This window comes from Zingiber officinale, chromosome 3A (assembly GCF_018446385.1).
Source record: "Zingiber officinale cultivar Zhangliang chromosome 3A, Zo_v1.1, whole genome shotgun sequence".
Lineage (NCBI taxonomy): Eukaryota > Viridiplantae > Streptophyta > Magnoliopsida > Zingiberales > Zingiberaceae > Zingiber > Zingiber officinale.
The window spans coordinates 76,659,042-76,680,198 of NC_055990.1; the positions used below are offsets into that span (position 1 = coordinate 76,659,042).

At 34.9% G+C, this 21,157-nt stretch overlaps 1 protein-coding gene across 7 annotated transcripts in view; it reads left to right on the plus strand.

Moving 5' to 3' along the window:
- The window catches only part of LOC122052005, a 38,346-nt gene that overhangs the window by 9,243 nt on the left and 7,946 nt on the right, over positions 1-21,157 (plus strand). For all 7 annotated transcript variants that reach the window (XR_006131667.1, XR_006131666.1, XR_006131664.1 and 4 more), the window contains exons 3-9: positions 11,847-11,950; positions 12,110-12,160; positions 13,403-13,574; positions 13,673-13,978; positions 16,587-16,790; positions 16,875-17,384; positions 17,482-17,691. Coding sequence is in view for 3 of the 7 variants with exons in the window: in XM_042613377.1 (XP_042469311.1) it covers positions 11,847-11,950; positions 12,110-12,160; positions 13,403-13,574; positions 13,673-13,978; positions 16,587-16,790; positions 16,875-17,384; positions 17,482-17,691 (1,557 nt within the window). In the remaining 4 variants the exon portion in view is untranslated. The remainder of the gene's footprint in view (positions 1-11,846; positions 11,951-12,109; positions 12,161-13,402; positions 13,575-13,672; positions 13,979-16,586; positions 16,791-16,874; positions 17,385-17,481; positions 17,692-21,157) is intronic.

Below are 21,157 nucleotides of genomic sequence, written 5' to 3' on the forward strand. Positions count from 1 at the left end.
CTATCAAAGTCTCCTTTAGACGGAGAAGCCTTTTATAGCGTTGACAGCTGAAACAATAGTAGAACAGACAAAGGAATTGTTTACAAGTGTTATTTTTCAACTACTGGATCAAGGCTATATTTATAGCCTGATCGGGGCGCTTGGAAGGTTCCAGGCGCTTGGACGTAGATAGAATTTTATATCCTCGTCACAACGGAACGTGCCACGTCGTGTTTTGATAAAATTTCTAGTTCGAGTGCTCGGAAGGGTTCCGGGCGCCAGACTGGGTCGACACAGCTCCCGCTGGGTGAGGCGCCCCTGGGCGCCTGGCAAGGTTCTAAAATTCGCTAGGCGCTAGTCAGGCGGCAGACCAGCGCCTCTTGCCTAGGCCGTCTAGGCGGGGACTAGGCGCCGCTAGGCGGATTCCTCGGTATCCCTTGTTTCATGTGAACTGTGGACAATGTCATATGCAACTCTAAATGTTGTCTTAAACAATTTCATAGCGATGAAGATCTAACTATGTATGCTGAAATAAATACATACTTTCCAATACCAAAAAATGAAAAACTATAAAAGAAAACTAATAGTTTTGTGCAAAGGAAATATACTAGGCTTAGTAAATATGAGTAAAAGAAATAGTTAAACAATAGAACATGCAGTAAGTTATCATAATCATATAGTAAACAGTAGAACATTGGAAAATAGTAGCAATAATTCAATTCAAGATTACAATGCATTGTGAACTAGTAACCACTAAGCAAAATATAATTGTTAAATAACATAAATCATGTCTTAACAAAATGAGTTCAAAATTACACAACTAATAATATCTCATAGACTCATATTTATTCTGCTTCTTCTTCTCCATAATTTTCAATAACTTGTTCTTCATCGGACACAAACTCAATATCATTATTGTGATCCTCGTCTTCTTCTTCGGATTCAAAATCATCTTCATGGAGTTCTCCCACTCTAGAGCTTCTTCGGGGTTGTAGATTTTCATCTGCTCCACTTGCTTCATCAACCATTTGCCAAGTGAGCCCGGAACCTAGTTCAACTTCATCATCTTCCCCACCATCCACAATCTAACCTTGTGCATTTGAAGCATCTTTTGCAAGAAGGACATCAACATTTCTTTCTTTTTCTCTTTTTTGTTTGTTCAACAATCTAGCATTAAATTGGACAAATACTAGATTGTTCAATCTGTTGGCATTCAGTCTATTTCTTTTCTTTGTGTGAATCTAAAAAAAACAGAGAAAGTAAATACTATAGTTAGTACCTGAATATAGAGTATAGACGTTAAAAATTATAACTAATTTAATTAAAGAGTAGGCTGAAAGTTTAAAACTTACTCCTTTAAATGTACTCCAATTTCTTTCACACCGGGATGAACTTGTAGTTAATGAAAGTATCCGAGCACCGTATGTACTCCACCATGCACATGGATCAAATGTATCATCATTTTTTTCACATGCTTTTGCTGCCAATGTTTTTCCAAATAACCCAGTCTTATTTCTATATTTTGGAAATTCCTTGTTAATAATTGTATCTTGTAGATCTAACTCATTGGCATGCAAAGTTTCCATGCATTCAAAAATCCCCATCGCGACCTCCTCATAAAGAGCAATAGAACTATCTTTGTAGTAAAAATAAGGATTCAACAAAAATGCAGTGGTATGCAATGATGTATCAAGTCTATCCTTCATTTTTGACTCAATAATGACTATGATAGGCTGATAATTTGATTCCACGTTATTCAGAGCCACCTTGATATCTTCTTTAGCTTGAAGAAGCTCCCCATATAGAAACCCCATCGATGGCTTTCTATCTCCATCTACCAATCGAAGAACTCTTACCAAAGGAGCAAATATTTTCAAACAAAGTGTCACACCATTCCAAAAACTCATGCTCATCATTGTAGAGTAAGCTAATTTTCCTTTGTTTGTTTTTGACCATTTATATTTCTCCCACATATCACTTGTAAACATGGCCCTTAAACTAGCTTTTTTTTCAATCAAACTTTGCAATGTGAGGAAATTTGATGCAAACCTGGTAACTCCTGGTCGGACTATGTCTCTCTTCTTCGTGAAACTTCTCATCAATGATAAAGTCTTATGGTGAGCATAGATGAAAATGGTAAAAGCGTTGGATTGCTCAATCACCTTTTTATATCGTGGAAGTTTGCCAATACTTTCAAGCATGAGATTAATAGTGTGAGTTGCACATGAACTCCAAAAGATCTCGGGTCGTTTTTCTCTCATCAATTTAGCTGCAGCCATATTGTTGGTGACATTGTCTGTAACAATATGAACAATATTCTGAGCTCCTACTTGTTCAACACACTTGTCAACATACTCAAAAATAAGTTCAGCTGTATGCGCCTCCTCTGAAGACTCTTAGACTCTAAAAATGTAGTACCCTCCTTGCAATTAACACACAAATTTAAGATGCTTCTTTTTTTTCTATCACTCCATGCATCTGTCATGATCGAGCATCCATTCTTTGCCCATTCTTCTTCATGTTTCTTTAGCAATTGTTTTGTTATTTCAACTTCGACTTTCAATAGTGGCTCCCTAAGTTGATATTGAGTTGGAGGCTTGAATCCTGGTCCATTAGTTGCTTGAAGCTATCATTATTAACAACATTGAATGAGATTCCATTTTCATAAACCCATCTCCCAACATATTGTTGAACTTGTTGAGTTCTCTCTTTGAAAAGAGCCTTATTTATATTTTTTTGGCGAAACACTTTACTTCCACTGGAGCATGCATTTTCTGGAGCAATTGCCGATGCATATCTATCCATGGGGCCAAGTGGAAGAGGTTTTTTAACTCCATCCATCCCTTCAATTTCAAGACCTTCTTCATCTAGGGAAATAGCCACCTCTGCTCTACAACTTTGTTCTTCCATTATCTTGTTCTTCTTTCTGTTCCTCCCTTCTAAAATAGTCTGTTTGCACTTATTTTTGTCTTCTTGAGATACTTTTCGACAACCCGATACATTTCCAGGTATATTTCCAATGTGCTCTTTTATCCTATACACTCCTCCTGACATTGCTTTTCCACATAACTTATATTTAATTTTGTCGAGGTTCTTAGGATCAATAAATATCCCAAACTCCCATCCGATGTCATTTGATTTTCTTCTAAGAATTCCGGATTTGGGTTGAGTGACAGATGCTGTCGAAGATGGATTGGTTGTCATTGATAACAGATAATCTGAAGGAAAAAAAATTATATATAACAAGACATAATATGATAATAAAATTTAATTATACCATACAAATATACAATACAAAATAATGAAAATATGAAATATAACATTAAGTCATTAACAAGTCTGAGAATATTTTTTTATATATCTTAATCTAATTAATAAAATTTATTAGATATTTGTTTAAATAAATTTAATTTTAAATATATTTTTTATATTATTAAATCTGTTATATACTTATATATATAATATAATTTTAATAATTAATATTTATAAATCCGATTAATATACATTTATAATATATAAAATTTATAAATATGATTTATATAAATTAATAATACTTATTGAAAATTTTAAAATTTTAATATGTATAAATCCAATTAATATAAATTTATAATATATAAATAATTAAATATGATTTATTAATTTATTAATATGTATTGTATGTTTTTTAATTTTAAATATTTTTATATTTTTAAATCTGATAAAGTGATAAATGATAATATTTATTATAATTTTTTAAATCTGTTAATATATAAATTAATATTTAATATTATTTATTTAAAAAAATTAAATATATTATTTATATATTTAAATATGATTATATAAATTAATAATGGTTATTAGAATTTTATATATAATTTTATATATTTAAATTTGTTTTATATAAATTAATAATATTTATTATAAAAAAGATAAATTTTAAATATATTTAATTTGGATCTTAATTTTATTAGGGTTTATGAACTCAACCTTATTATTAAAATTATCCCCGTTAGGAGTTAGGAATTGTTTTAATTTATTAAATCTAAAAAAATTAAAAAAAAAAGAGCTAAAACCGCGTCTCTTTCGCGACTCGCGCGACGGCGCCGGTGGCATCGCGCGGAAAGCTTTTGGCACAACCAGAAGCATCGCGACTCTACTGGCGTTGCTCGAAGCAACGCCGGACTTGACGCCTACGGCGCGTCTGATGAAGCTTCCGGCAGCGTCTGACACCTGCGATGCGTCCGGTGTTGCTGCGACGAAGATTTGAGAAACAAAAAAAGTGCGATGAAACAAAAATGAACAGAAACAAAAACTTACCGGAAGCAATGCGATCAGGGAAGACGAACAGTCGGCGAAGAGTCGGGGCGATGAAACAAACGAACGCCTGGCAAATTCCTAAAAATCGGGTTTAACATGCCTTAAAAAGCTTGGCCCGCCGAGCCTGCCGAACCCGCCGAAGCCCGCCGAAGCACGCGGAGGACCGCCTAGGTGGCCCAACTGCCTAGGGCTTCCGCCTCGCTGGTTTTCGGCGCGGCATCCTGCCGCATAGCGCCTAGGCGGCGCCTAGGCGTCCGCCTAGGACGCAATTTCGAACACTGGCGCCTGGATTCGTCTAGGCGTTCGGACCCAAAAGTTAACCTCCTGTTGACTTTTCAATCCGGGTCTTCCGCTCGCTTGGGTTCAGGTCTTTCGCTTCGGCTCTCCTTACTTGGGTGATTTCGGCCATCCGGAATAGGGCTCTCCCGAATTTATTTTCTGGCCTTCTCGAGCAACCTTCCGCTTCGACTTCTCGTCCCTCAGAGACGCCATGCGCCTCTTTTTCGTCCGCTAGCGTACTCTTCTGCAGCACCTCGTTCCTTGGATGCACCGAGCCCGTCGACTCTCTGCCGTGCCGTCCTTCTTACTAGCTGCGTTTTTCGCTTGACATTCTGTGCTCCTAAGTTCCTGCACACTTAAACACAGAGCATCAAAACATAACAGAACCTAACTTGACTTGGTTGATCATATCAAAACTACCTCAGGGTACTAACACTTAAAAGGCCGGTTTGAAGGTCGATCTTGTTGGTGCAGGTTGCACTAATAATCTGGTTTTGATGTATGACAAATATGTTAATGTTAGATGTGTTGTTTGTCTAACCTTTTATACCAAGTGTGCAGGAGTTGACTGGTCTGTGGGACCTGACACCAGGCTGAAATCTAGCTAGGGTTGCTGTTTGCGAGCCTGATAGCTGGTGGGAAGTCCAGATAGGTTCGTGAGGCTTGATATCTGGCAAGAAGTCTGATTGGGTCCACGGGACCTGACAACCGATCGAAGTCCAGTTGGGTCAACGGACCTGACAACTGGTGGAAAGACTTGGTGGGTCGAAGGCAAGTCAAGTAACTGCAAGTGGTAAGTGAAGGTAAGCAACTGGAGGAGATTTCCTGTGAGGACGCGTTCCCCATTGAGGGAATTGTAAACGTCGATCCAACTTAGGTCCATTTGAAAAACCTAAGTTGAGATCTTGACTAGGCTCTGGTCTCGTGGAGACGCTCGGAAGGGTTCCAGGCCGGAGGGGTTCTAGGCGTCCGGAATGGACCTATTTAAAGGCTTTCGACTCGGAGCTTCAGAACGACAACTGCAATGACTTTCTCTTCTGCTCGTTGATCTGAAAAAGCTCCTGTGATGCTGTAAAGCTCCTCCGACAACTGGCGATCAAGATTCTTTTCTTTTTGTTGTCGGTAACACTGTTTTATAGTTCTTGTACTTGCAATTTGTAACCATTTCGAACTATTAGTGGATTGCCCAACGAAAGGACTCGACGAGTGCGGACCTTGGAGTAGGAGTCGTTGAAGCCTCCGAATCAAGTAAAAACTTGGTCGTATTAGCATTGCTTCTTATTCTTCCGCCTGTATATGTTTTTAATTGAATTTTCGACGATCGCTATTCACCCCCTCTAGCGTTCTTTCCGATCCTACAGATCTATCGTTAGAGTGTGCACTATGGTGCAAGAGTGGTCCGAGAGGCACCCGGGCACCGTAAACTCCGTATAAGCATCAAAATCTGCCATTAACCAAAAAGAATTCACCAAAGCTCTATCTAATTTACAAGAAACTGTATAATTTTTCCAAGTGAGTCGACATCCAATGGAGGGAAGATCTATCAAACCGCATACTTGAGTAAAAATTTAGAAATCCCGTATTTCATAATTGGTGTCCGAAGAACCCCTTGTTTATCTAGTGTCGATATAATAGAGTAAAAACCCCAAGAATCAACCACGGTTATGATATGGACCCCCTAAGATCTGTAAGAGTCTCCTATAACGGTCTCCGAGTAACAATGGAATGAAGTCCATAAGCAAGTGTCACTAAGAAGTCTCTCCCGGAAATCCGACGCCAAACCCGACAATGAATGAATTGTTTGGTCATCGAGAGCATATCCAAATCAACTTTGTATAAGTCCCAAAGAAGTAGAATACGTCCATGATTAGACATATCAAAATTCTGAATATGCCCCATACATGAAAACCGCCTATGCATAATAGGATCAAGAGAATGGCCGTCCAACTTCGTCTCCAATAATGCTATCACTTGAATATCTTTTTGCTTGAGGAAGTGGTGCACTCCTCATGTTTTAGGGACTTGTGAAAGTCCCTAATATTCCATGCGGCTACCTTTATTTGACACCTTCCAATCGGGCTGTTCGGACTCGTAGTTGTCGTCCACTTTATAGGGGTGTTGTACTTCCAATCACTTCCTTGTTCTTCACTCTATTACTCACGGAATTAGCATGAGAGGATGCTGAAGAGGTCGATCCCAGGGTCACTGATGCAGCGGAAGATGAGGGATCGAGTTGCACCACTACTAGCTATTTGGGATTGATGATCCGCTGGAGAGGAAAAGACCTTCTTACTACTTGAAACTTTTGGAATAGTAGACAACTCTTCTGGATTCGGCGTCTCTTCATGATGTACATCCTGCGCGACCACCTCTTCATGATCTAGGGGAGGTTCAACCGCCACAGGCTTAGGACTATGCACCACCACAATTTCCAATCCATTCTGTGCTACCGGACCTCCACATTATGCGGTTATTGATTGACTTGCCTTGCCTGACTTCTGTATCTCGATCTCGATCTCTTTCTCCCCCAGTGATCCGTTGATTTGGACCTCGGTCTTCTTGCGTGAGGCGCATTTATATTTGATTGAGACATACCACCACAGTCTTCCTTCCGATGATCAATTTTCTTACAAATCTCACAATATTTGGGCACCATTTCATAAACAATTCTGTGATCAATCTGCACTCTAGTAAGTAACGTGATTGGTACCTCATAAACTCTACCCCAATGATCGGAACCTCCACCAAGAGACGAGCATACTCCTGTCGCTCCCTTAATCGTGTCAAGTTATCTGTATATAAAGGTTTCCCTACCTCTGAATCAATCAAACTCAATACTTTCTGTAACCAATAATCTGGTGGTAAACCATGGATTTGGATCCAAGCTGGAACAAGTCGGCCATCCTCATGGAAGAGAAAGCGCCTTGGCATAATCTTAAAAAAAAATGGGAAATCCGAAAGCAAAATAAGGCCCTCCTTGTAAGACTCCACCTCGATCCTCTTTTGTATCAAAATGATAGACCATCCACTCACTTTTGTGCATGAAAAATTTGTAGGGAACCTTCCATTGATTGGCTATCGCATAGACTTCGTTTCTTCTTGGATGTTGGTCCATGAAACAACCAACAAGACAAAATCCTAGGGTGCCTTCAATGTCATCAATATCATCAAAATCGAAAGATAGTCTCTCGCCTTGAGCTTTGTATTGTTCCAGAGACATGCTTGATGTTGGCTTCCGATTGTTCCTGAATAGGCTTGCCCAAGTCTTCTTTTGTGTTAGTTGAGTAGGATGGTTATAAGCTCCTGCAGCGTCATTGGCTTCCAATGGAGTAGCTTTCTCCCCTTATTGCACAACCTCCGACATAGTATCTCCTTCTAGCGGTGACGCTGCAGCTGCAGCTGCAGCTTGCTGCTCAACAGGCTGTCTGGAAGGTCACTAGAAGCTGCATTTCTAGCCCCAACATTTGCCAAATCACTAGCCACCTCATCAGCAGAAACGCCAACGTGAGGAGCGCCTTCGTCAAAGTCAATTCTATTTACTAAATCTACACTCTTCAAATGAGTCCTTGGTTTGACTCAAAGGTGAATACTTGAACCCTTTTTTCTTTTTCCCCATTAGGTACAGTAGTTAACGTGAATGAATCAAGGAGAAAAGCCAGCCACTCACCAAGTTTGAAAACAAAATCACCGTGTTCAAGCAAAACACCGTGATCAAGCAAAACACGACTTGTGGTCCCAGCTGAAACCAATCAGATGAGGCAATCACCGTGATCAAGCAAAATAGGACTTGTGGTCCCAGTCGAAACCAATTCAAAATTGCCACACTAACTTCCCAAAATTGCAATACTCCAATTAAAGTTTGCAATTAATGAACATTAATGCTCAATAATTTCCAGGGAGTTTCCTTTCATGGAACGTGTTGGCCTGAGAAGCTATTCGCCGGAAAACCTCCAAAGATGTGTGCTGCAATGAAAGTTGACCGAACAATACCCTTCCTTCGGGAGCCCGAAAAGAGGAGGGAGGGGACACCGAGGAAAACCAAAGGAAAATCGAAGTAAAAAGGGAGAGGAGAGGAAACAAGTTTGCCGAATAGATGAATGGTAATACCGGTGAGAAGACAACCCCTATGCCGGAGAAGAAAACTCCGATATAGTCAGTAGGATATCCTCTCCGCACCCTCCAAATCCACCCAAGACACCCCGGAGAGAGACCACCCACCACGAGTGGATGACCGCCACCAAGAGGAAGAGTAAACTGGGGAAGAGCCTTCCAAAGTCGTCGGAGAAATAGCCTAGGAGTCACTCACCTCACCGTGTGGAAGATGACCGGAAATGCTAGAGAGAAGTTGGAGTTTCTCTCTCTAGGAAATGGACCATCCTGACTGATTGACTGAGAGCTCTTTCACAATTCTAACTGAGAGCTCTTCACATGTATAATACTTTCACAGTAGCACACGAAATTGATGTGAGATAACCTTTTGGCATGTTGTGGAACAAAGTGATGGCACATGTATTGGTCACTTTAGGTTTGCTTCCTGTTTCAATTCACATTGACTAAAACATTTTGTGTTGTTAGTTTGTTATGAATTGAGGTATATTGCTATTTATGGAACACAAAGGGAAATGTTGTGAAACTGAAAACCTTGTTCACATTCTTCTGAGTATAGTATTGGTTACTGATTGCACTGAATATTATAGATCAAAAAATATGATTATACACCTATAATGCCTATATGATCACTTTTTTTAGGGGTTACTTGTATGTATTCTCCCGTAGCACCAGTTTGAAGGCATATTTGTTGTTCCACAATATCCACATATTTCAATGGTTGATCGTTCGTGTATAGAATCAAACTAACACTTAGCAAAATGTGCTCCCCTAATTCTTCATTCAGACACTTTGGATTGTGGTCCTAAAATACGACAAACACTCAATGTTATTGGAGCAAAAAGAAATAAATTGCCTGCTTTGAATTGAAATTACAAACTAATCCATTTTACTTAGGGTGTAGAAAATCTACATTCATTCATACACCAATGTGGAATGTAATAATGTATATCACTTTGGTTTGTGACCCTAAAATGTGATGAACGCTCAAGTCATTGCTGCTGTAATTGGGGCAAAAGACAACAGATTGTCCACTTTGAATTGAAATTACAAACTAATCCATTTTATTTGAATGTAGAAAATTTACAAGCATTCATACACCAACGTGGAATGCATATCCTAGTATCATCTTTGGTTTTACCAAGGCATTGTATTCTTGTTTATAAATTTGAAGTGCATAAGCATTTCTTGGAGAATCTAATAGTTAATCGTATTCCTGTTGTTTAATTTGTCATGCCATTGTATCTTTTATATTCTTAAACTATTATCCTAAAAACTTAAGCCAGGAAAGTTCCCATTTTTTTTTCTTTTATGTTTTATAACTCCTGGCAGAGAAACAAAACTAGTCCAAGACCAACACTTTCATTGGTTTGATCAGTCTTTAGTTGTGCTTAATTAATACTGAATAGGATTCAATAAAAGAACCTCTTTGCTCTAGTACATGCTAAATATGATTTGGTGACTACATATCTTAAAACTTAAACTCTCTGTAAATGGACTAATCCATACATATTTTCTCAATTCATTAATTTGCAGAAACAATGATAATTCACCTTGTTAATTTTCCTGTTAATTTTGCATCTGAATAGTTTCATGATTACTATGTATCTTGAAATCAAGGATCTACCCAACCATTGGATTCTAATTATTTGTAGTCTATAAGCATTTGTTGGCTTCTTGAATTTTTTTTTTCTTTCTATTTTTCATTTCTATGAAACAGAGAATATGAAAAGAGGAAATAATTTTCAATTTTTAAGAATTAAAAAATGTGAAAACCTGTTTAGTTGTAGCGATATAAAAATTGCAAATTTATTTGGTTGATCGTAAATAATATATTATATTATAATATTAAATTTATTATATTAAATTAAAAAATACATTTTATATTACATAACATATATAGTATTATATTATTATAGTATATAATATGATATGATTATATTATATAGTACTTGTCATTTAATATATTGTTATGTTATTATTATGCTATTCTATTAAAATAATAATAATAGAAAATTTAAATAATAATAATAGAAAATTTAAATAATAATGAATAATAGTTAATAATAATATAGAATTAAAAAGGAGAGTCTTGCCGCAACAATAAAATTACTACCGTGTGAGCTAGAAGTCACGGATTCGAGTTTTACAAACAACCTCTTACAATAGACACTTCACTGGACCCACATTGACAGGAGCTTCATGCACCAGACTATTTTTTTTTAATAATATAAAACTTAAATAATATGATAATAATAATAAACAATTAAATAATATAAATAATTGTGAATAATAATAATATAATAGTAAATATTACTACTATTTTGTTTGCATAAGTTTATTATTCTTGATTTGACATTTTAAAATAAAATAAAGTTTTATAAAATTACTTTATCTCTCTGACTATTAAATTTTACTTTTTCATCTTATATTTTAAAATCTCATTTCAAAGAAATCACCTTATCATAAGGGGTGTAAATGAATCAAGTCGTTCAGCTATTCGAAACTCGATTTGATAAAAGCTCATTTGAGCTTATTTAATGAGGTTCGTTAAGATAAACAAACCAAGCTCAAACTTCACAATATTCGGCTCGTTAGCTTGTGAACATGTTCGTTAAGCTCATGAATCAACTTTTAAATAAAAAAATAATAGTTTTGATATTTAATTTATAAATTTTACACTCTACTTATGAAATATATAGACAAATATATTAAATTTATTTATTAGAATAAAATTATAAATTTTAATAAGAATATTATAATTTTCTCTAAATATATAATTTAATTTTTAATAAATATTTAAATTTATAATTTATGTTTATTAAGCTCGTTTAAGCTCGATAAAAGTTCGAATAAGCTTGTGAACCATGAATATATTCGTTAAATAAAGCTCAAGCTCGGCTCGATTATAAACGAGCCAAACTCAAGAGCTCGGCTCGGCTCGGCTTGACTCGATTACACCCCTACCTTATCAAACACTTTTTTTAGAAACCTTTTTCTATTTAAAAAAAAAATGAAAAATTAAAACTGGGTGAAAATAGTCCAACTAAACAAGGCGTAAATCTTTCACTACTTCTGCAATACATACTAGTGGTTACCTGTCATGTTTCTTGATTAAATCTAATCTTTAGTTGAAACTTCTCTTTCCCCCAATGGTTTATCTGTTTTCAATGATTCTGTATCAGGTATTCATTTTAGAGGACAACACTTCCCAATTCTTGTGGCAAAATATTGGCTGCCAATTAACATTTCTGAATATTGAAAATTTATCTTCTGTCGATTGGTCAAAGTGAGTTGTGAATCATGATAATTCTGATTTGTTTCCTTTTTTCAACTTCTAGTGATTGATGCTTATGGTAAATATATCATCACTATGCGCTGGATAGTCTTATGTTACAATTTTGTGAGTCTATTTATGATTGTTGCTTTCTTGATTTCTCTTACCTAGTTATGAAGGTGTGATTGTGAGTTCACTTGGAGGCAGGAAGGTCATTTCAAGGTACTTGTTTTTTTTTTTTAAATCTTTAATTAGACAGCTTCCTGTGTCTCTTTAGTCAAAAAGGTCTCTCGTATCAACATGGAATACCACATTACAGATATATGAGATTATTGAAATTATTCCTATTGTTTGGATAAAATGGATAAAGGCCACCTCTCATGATTATTGTAGCAACTTCCTTGCCTTCTAATTATTTTTTAAACTGGAAAACTGACTAGTTTTCTGTTGGACTGATGCTATGGTTCTATGTAATGATTTCAATTACTTAAAGATATTAATCTAGGTCGAATCATAAATTTTGTAATAGGTAGCATCTTAACTAATAAATTTGAGGGAATCAATCATACCTCAATAGGTTTGTCATTTGGAGGGCATTCTGACACAGCATATCTTATGAATTGCAGAAAGCTTGAGTTAATTGCAACTAAAATAATTGACAGAATGATGGCTTTTTTTTACTTATGTGTTTAAATAATAGTTTGAAATCTTGTACTGTGTTAGGTGGCACATTTGAAACGTATTATTTTGATAAATTATTGAAACTTGATACTAGTGTGTGCACTGATAATGCTTGTTGTGTTGCTGTGTCACTGTGTTAATCATATTGATGAGTATCATGTCATGCTAATATAGGTCAACATAAATTGAAATAATGTTTTTTTTTAATTATTATTTTGTAGATTTGTCTCCATACATGATAACGTCAAAACTGTACCATTCCATATGTAACATCAAGTGTAAACTTAAGCATATAGTTGTCTTATTATTTTTTGTTATTTTTGTTATTTCCTTCTTTCATTTGGAGGGGAGCCTTGACGCAACGGTAAAGTTGTTGATTTGTGACTAAAGGTTACAAGTTCGAATCTTGGAAATAGCTTCTTGTAAAAAGCAAGATAAGGCTGCGTACAATGGATCCTTCTCCGGGACCTCGCATAGCGGGAACTTTGTGCACCGGGCTATCCTTAGCCCTTCTTTCATCTCCAATTCGCCAACAATACTATATATTGAAACGTTAGTACGATACCAAACTAGTATCGTCAATGATTGAAACTCCAACACGACTTGAGTGGTTGATATAATTGTAACTTATACTGTTTCTCTTGTGGATGGGCTGGGCTCTGTACAGACAAAAGAAAAATGCTGGTACAAAGGACTTCTTTTTTCAGCATATAGAATTCTTATTTGCTTAACTACTTGCTATTTTATACTTAGAAAAATTACTTCTCTGTTCTACGTTTGCAGGCTTATACAAGAGCCTTTTGCATCTGTTCCACTCATATGGCTTATTCATGAAGACATCCTTGGGGAGCGTCTCCCACTTTATGTTCAGTTTGGCTGGGAAGGTCTTATTGGTGAATGGAGAAGTGCTTTTGCTAGGGCTGATGTTGTTGTTTTTCCTGATTTCTCCTTCCCAGTAATGAACCTCCCTATCATTCTTGCACTTAGTGAGAATCATTAACTTCTTTAGGATTTATCAACACTTTATTTGACAACTAATTATATCTTTGTCAGATTCTGTACAGCTTGCTGGATAATGGGAACTTCTTTGTGATTCCTGGGTATCCAGTGGATGTTCAGGAGACTGAGAACTATATTGCAAGTCACTCAAGAAAACAATTGCGGAAAGATTTTGAATTTTCTGAGAGTGACCTGTTGATTCTAATTATTAGTGACTACTTTGTCTATGATGATCTATCATGGGATTACACTGCAGTGCATGCCTTATCTCAGGTCAAAAAAGTTAGAGATTTGAGTGGAATAATAAAATTTGTCCTTTTGTGCAGTAATTCAACAAATGCCCCTATCTCCACTATTCAGGTATTGGGTAAATTCATAGGTTCATAGTATGCCATGTTTGAGCAATCAGTGTATCTTATTGATATACACATGCACACATATATGCAGAGATGCCCATAACAAACATCATAAATAACACAATTCTATATATATATGATTGTGCACTAATAAGTATATTTGAAGTTTGCACCATTCATTCTGTTTTTTAATGTGTTGCTGCAAAGTCAATGTCCATAATAAACATCATAAATTACATAATGATGGAACTTATTGAAAGTGTTCATCCTAATGTACTAAATGGCAATGTGTTGCCACAAGAAAATAATCTCCAAAAGAAATATCATGGTTTATTCCTCTGAGAACTAAGGTTTTACTTGAAACTCTATTTAGAGGCTATTTATTTATTTATTTTTCATTTGAGTTATTGAGGTTTTTTTCCCCTTTCATTCTAATTCTTCTTTTGCACTTAGCTTTTTCTGCAAAATGCTTTGACAGGATACTATTCGAACAAACCATTGTCTTTATTGTCTTTATTTTTTTTTGTATGAAACAAATTAGAAATTAGTCAAAACTTGGGCAACAATTAGCTATCTGCACAAATTAGTTTCAAGTAAATGCTTGTCAATTATAGTACTGGTTGTTGTTATTTATACTGTTTACTCAATATGATTGAGAGCTCATTGATCGACTGCTTAAATATCCATAGCTCTACTGGACTTCAAAAAATCTTCCTTGCATGTGGATGATTATTTTAAGTGTGAATGAACTGACTGGAATTATGGATAGCTACCTTCCTCATTTGACTTTTGGCTTAGTTGGAAATATCAATCTAAGATAGACTATTACATCAAATCTTTCTTATGCTTTCAAGACTTTATTATTACAAGTTTACAACAGCATTGACTTATTATTTTTTTGGTGAATTTATCTGTATTTAATGTCTTGGCACCAGTCATCTTTGTTTCTCTGTGTGCATAATTATGCTTAGCTACTGTATTGTGATGGAAAAATTTGAGAATTTAGTCTAAATTCACACAGAAGATACATGATTATCACTCTTCAATGTCCATCCTTTATCTGCTTGAATTTTACTTGAATGCAATTTTGCATTGTAAACACCCATTTAGCTTTGCATAATGAGACAAGAAATTGACAGATATGGGCTATAATGTTTATAAATATATTGATTTTCATAAAACATGTCATGAAATTACATCTTGGAGGAAAGCCATCTTGATAGCTGTTGGTTGGTAGAGAATGATCCAGCATGTCAAGGAGAGTCAAGTCATTAGTGAGAATTGGGTGTTGAGAGGTGAGGTATCATTGACTGATTTTCACTGTGAGAGCTGAGGGTGAATCCTGAATAATAGTATCCAGTCATTTGATTTTGACTGACTTATCTTACATTTAATTCTCTGGATGTAGAGGCCAAAGGAAGAATCTATCTTTTAGTGATGGTTGCATACCACTCTTATTTGCCTGAAATCATCTTCTAGATGTTCCCTTTAAGTTTTATAGAAAAAACCAACGTTTAAAATTTCGACTCATGTCGAGATTTCGGTCCCAGACTAGAACGATATGGTTTCGGTATCGTATCGTACTGATATAGTTTTGGTATTTTTTATTTATATATATAGTAATTATTAGATAAATATGTTTATTGTGTATAATTTAAAAATAAGTTGTATATTGATTTTTTATAAATTATTTGAACAACTTAATATGGTTAAAAAAAATAATTAAATATAGTTTTCTTTAAAGATGTATTAATTACTCAAATTAAAATTGATACATCATAATTATATAAATTAATTGTTTATTCATTTAGTTAATTATTAGTTTAAATCTTATATATTTAAAATAGTAAAAAAAAAAATCAAAATGTCAATTAAAAAGTAAAAAAAATATAAAATAATAAAAAAAAATTATCAGAATATAAATATGATTTATTAGAATTTTTAAATAAATTTAAAACAGTAAAAAAGAATTTTTTTATAATATCAATTAATATATTTTTTTTAAAATTTTAAATATATTTTTTATAGGGATAATTTAATTAGGATTTATAAAAGTCCCTATTCAAAATATCACATCTCTAATTGAGAATTATTTAAATTAATTATTTTTTTTCTTTTGTAACAATACGTGTACGCAACACAGCGATCCCACGAGCAACGCTTGTGTGCCGCCTCCGCTGCCTTCGGAAGCGTCCTGTGACACTTCTGGCGGTGCGGAGACGTCGATTGCCGGCGGATGACGAATGCAAAATTTGTTTGCGTGCTGTGCCGATTTTGCTTCCTCACTAGAATGGTAAATTCTAGCTGTTTCGGATGGCATGACTCGACACTTCAAACCTTGGAAAAAACTATAAAAGATCATTCACGATTTATTGTAACTCAATGCTGATTTGTTTCTTCTCTAATATTCTTCAACACCTGCTTAAAATTCTCCGAGCTTTTATTTATTTAATTTTTCTCACATCTATTGTGCTTGCTCATTTTAGTCCATAATCCATTAATTCTTTTATTTTTGGATAAATTTTACTGTGCTATACTATAATTATCTCTTCAATACTGTTACTAATATTTGTATTGAGGTTATGTGAAATTGATTCACTTACTCTGAACAGGAAATTGCTTCCCGCATGGGTTTTCCAGATGGTTCTGTGAGACAATACAGGATGGATCAGGATGTGAAATGTTTTCTGTTGATGGCTGATATTGTCCTATATTGGCCATTTAACAGGGAACAAAGTTTTCCTCCACTATTGTTGCTAGCCATGTCATTTGAAATTCCCATTGTTGCTCCTAATTTTACTGCAATAGAGAAATATGTGAGCACAATCATGAAACTTTACATCTGTTCAATAGATTTGTTTTCAGTCTTGTTAAAGTTTTTTTTTAAAATAAAATTTCAGGTTGTTGATAGTGTCCATGGTTTTCTTTTTCACCCCAGCAGACTAGATACATTGGAGAGAGCATTCTCTCTTCTTATAACAGATAATACGCTGTCAAATATAGCTCATTCTGTTGCTTCACATGGGAGGTCACTCTCCATGGACATGCTTGCTTCAGAATGCATTTCTGGTTATGCTGAGCTTCTTGAAAGCATTCTTCACTTTCCTTCGGATACACTGCTTCCATATTCCACCTCTCATATTCAGCAAAAGACTTGGTGGTGGAACATTGAGAGAGAAATTAAACAAAATAATACTATGGTAAATAACAGTTCTTTAAGATATGAACGTTCCAGACAAATATCAAGCATTGTATATGTGTTAGAGGAACATTTTTTAATGCGGCTGGTGGATAAAGGCTCTCAGCTTGAGAACAAGACTTACAAAGAAGACTTGCCTAATCAATCAGATTGGATTGATGTTTATGAAATGGAAGCTATTGAAGACTTGGAAAGTTTAGAAATTCAAGAGGTATATATCATGCTTGAAATTCTGAAAATTTCATAAGACTCAGAATGAGAAGATCAACTTGAAGTCAGCTTCTAAATGTTCTCTTTTATTTTTTTAGCTGGATGAAAGAATGGAGAAAACTTCAGGATCATGGGAAGATGTTTACCGCAATGCAAGAAAATCAGAAAAGCAGAAAGCTGATGCTTATGAACGTGATGAAGGGGAATTGGAGAGGACAGGGCAGCCACTGTGCATATATGAAATCTATACTGGACTAGGAGCCTGGTCTTTCTTACATCATGGATCTATATATCGTGGGATAACTCTTGTATGTTTACGCTTCTCACTTTTACCTTATTTTCCTCCGTATTTATTCTACTGCATGTATTACATTGTTTCTAACCTCTTAAGTTAACTTCTTAACATGGTCAATTGTGCAGCCTCATTTATCCTTGAAATTTAGGGTTCAACTCTGTTACTTACTCTGCCATCTAAGAAAATTTTGAGCGTTCAAGTTTGCCTAATAGGGACAACCAATAAAATCAAACAAAAAATTGACTTGTATAATTTAATTTTTCAAAAGATTTATTTTTTTTTTCAAAAGAGAATCTTTTCACAAAGTCTTAAATAGTATCACAGGTTAAGATTGTGGACACTATAAATCCACATACATGTTTGTCTAGCATCTTTTATTAGTTATTTTATTCAATTGATACCATGTAGTTTGTCATTTTTGGTTAAGTAATAGAGAGTCTATATTCTTTGAGTTGAAACCAGACAATATTCATAAGAGCTAATGAATATCCTCCCCTATTGATGGTTTCCAATTGCATTAGTAACTCCTAAAATGTCAAATTAGCTATTTTTCATACTATTATTAGGTCCTTATGTAGGATTAAGTAATCAATTAAAGTGTTTGTATGCAATTGAATAATAAAAGAAATGAAACACAATGCTAATAAGAAATAACATGGTTTGAAGACCTATTTCTACTACACAGCCTGAGACGCGTCCATTGTGTCACCCCTTGTATGCCACACCTTCAAAAATTTCTAGTAATTAACATGCCTTGGGATAGTCCCCTTATCTAGCATACAACTTGTTCAAGCATAATTTAAAATCTTGATTCATATTGGAGTTTCGGTTTATGATCGGAATAATACAATTTCGGTATCGTATTATACTATGCCGATATGGTTTTAGTATTTTTTAAATATAAAATATATTAATTAAAAAATTAATCTAAATATTAAAAAAATTAAAATATAAAAAATAAAATAAATTAAAAATATTTTTTTAAAAAGTAAAAAAGAAAAAATGGGATTGCGGCATCCCATATAATAAATAAATAAATAAAAATTTCATTATATTTTTTTAGAATTAAAATAAATAAATAAAATATATATGATAAGTGTGAAGTATATAAGGTTTTTATCATGTTTTCGTACAATATTCGACCCATTTTTGCATATATAATTTGAGGTAATTTGATTCTATGTTTTATTGTTCCTAGATATTGCTTTCGTTTATTTTGAATGATAGGAGTAAAGATTGGATCGATACGGGAGCAAAATGACCAAGTCAAGGAGCCTTCTTACCTTGGGCGGCCGTGGCTAGTGCCACGCCACGAGCGGCTGTGGCCAGCGCCACGAGCGGCCGTGGCCAGTGCCACGACCCATGGTAGGCTCTGTTGCCACTCCATGGGCGGCCGTGGCAGTGCCACAGCCTGTGGCGAGTTCGGCCTTTGTGCCACGGGCGCCACAGCCTGTGGCAACGGGATCTTAGCGCGCACGCCTCGCCACAGGCGGCCGTGGCTAGCGCCACGGCCCGTGGCGAGCATTCGATACAGCGACTATAAAAGGCAATTCGTTGATCAAAGCCAGAGAGCTCGATTTATAGTCGCCCAATGACTCCAAGGCGGCAGAGAAGAAGACTTTGAAGCTGTTCCGAGGTCATCCATGCACAAAGGAGATATCGGGAGCATTTAAGAGGAGTTCTTCAAGCGATTCGAGCATTTTCTTCCTCTTCTCTGTTTTCTATTGTTAATCATGTTTGCTGGTTATAACCCCTTGGTTATGGGGTAATTTCCAAGAATAAATTTTAAGTTAGGCATATAATCAAATTGTAATTTCTAGCTAAAAAGTTTTAAAGGCGCATCATAAGGTGCCAAGTACATGCTAAGACTTGTCTTTTGCAACAAATATATACCTTTATGATATTTAAGCATATTATCAAGACATTTTATGATGTAGTGAATCGTTAAAAGCATGATTAGCAAGCTACTATTCGATGACACTATTTTTAGTCAATTTGAATTATGTTTTTCATAAAAATCTAAAAATCATAAAAGCTTGGCTAGGAAGTGTATTTGAATGCTCTAAACTTAGAAAAAAATTATTTTTCTATATAATTTTTTTATTGTTAATGATTTTGACACATAGTAAAAAAGGGTTAAAACTATCAATTGTTTATGCGCTAAGCTATGTATCATATTCTATTGTAAATTACTAATCCCCAATAATCCAATTATATATTTATGAGTGAATTACATATCTTTAACTCATGGTTTAGCAAGCATAATTGTAAGTTATGTCCACGTTTATATTAGTACTTTGTGTCCATCTATGTACCAAAAATTATCATGCTTGTATCAAAGTTGTGCCAAACACTTATGTCATCATGATATTTACACCTTAGCAGTCAAATCATTCAAACATGATCCAAAATATATAGTGTGAAAATCAACCAAATTAATAAAATTTTGACCTTAAGCATGATAAAAGGTTGCATCATATATCAACTTGCAGGAGAAAAAGCTATTTGGGCACAGTAACTCATAAATGAAGAACAAACAATCCTTCCCTTGTATGTTGGTGAAACATCTCATTCCCGAGGGGTTGCGACCATCTCGGCAGCGCCGGAGAGGTTGTGCTACCCCAGCTATGGCATCGAAGAGGTGGCGGGAGGTTGGTTGCGCGTTGGTAAATTTTTTAATTAAACCATAGTTTAATAATTTCAATTAACTCCTAGGTATAGTAGGGATAATTTAAACAGACTTTATTAAACCCTAATAAAACTATCACATTAATTATATATATATATATTATTTAATTCTAAAAATATATAACAAGAGTTATTTATTTATCATATGTATTTTTTTTTATTTTTAAATATTTTATATTTAAAAAATACCCAAACCATATCGGCATGCACGATATGGTACTAAAACCGTATCCTTTCGGTCATACATTGAAACTCCGTTATGGCTTGAAATTTTAAACCAATAGATATTGATACCCAAAACAGGTTAGAACTAATTAAGTTAACTAAACGCTCCTTAAAAATTTACATTTTAATTATGGTTGTAGTTGTAATCCCTCTAATGGCATCCCTTGGTATTAATGGTCTTTATGATTTATGATTTATTATTTGTTCTACCCTGCATATTGAAGGTGCAAAGGCTTTTCCCTATTTGCTTGTAATTTAAATCATGACTTGCCCTTTGACTTCCTAGGATCATATATATAGTATTAGGAGCCTTTGGTGAACTTTCTATGACTATTTTCATCTCATCGAGTTGATATTTTAAGATTTGTTTTTCTAGATCTAGTTGTTCAGCCTTAGAATTATTATGTTTCTAAATAAGAAAGGAAGCTATCTTAGTCTTAAGTATTTCTAGATCCTTTTCATAGGCTTTGAACTTTTCTTTAGATTTTGCTAATTGCTTTACAAAATTATTAAATTTAACAATTTATTTTTGAGATAAGTCCTTTACCTCATTGTTGCTTCTCTCT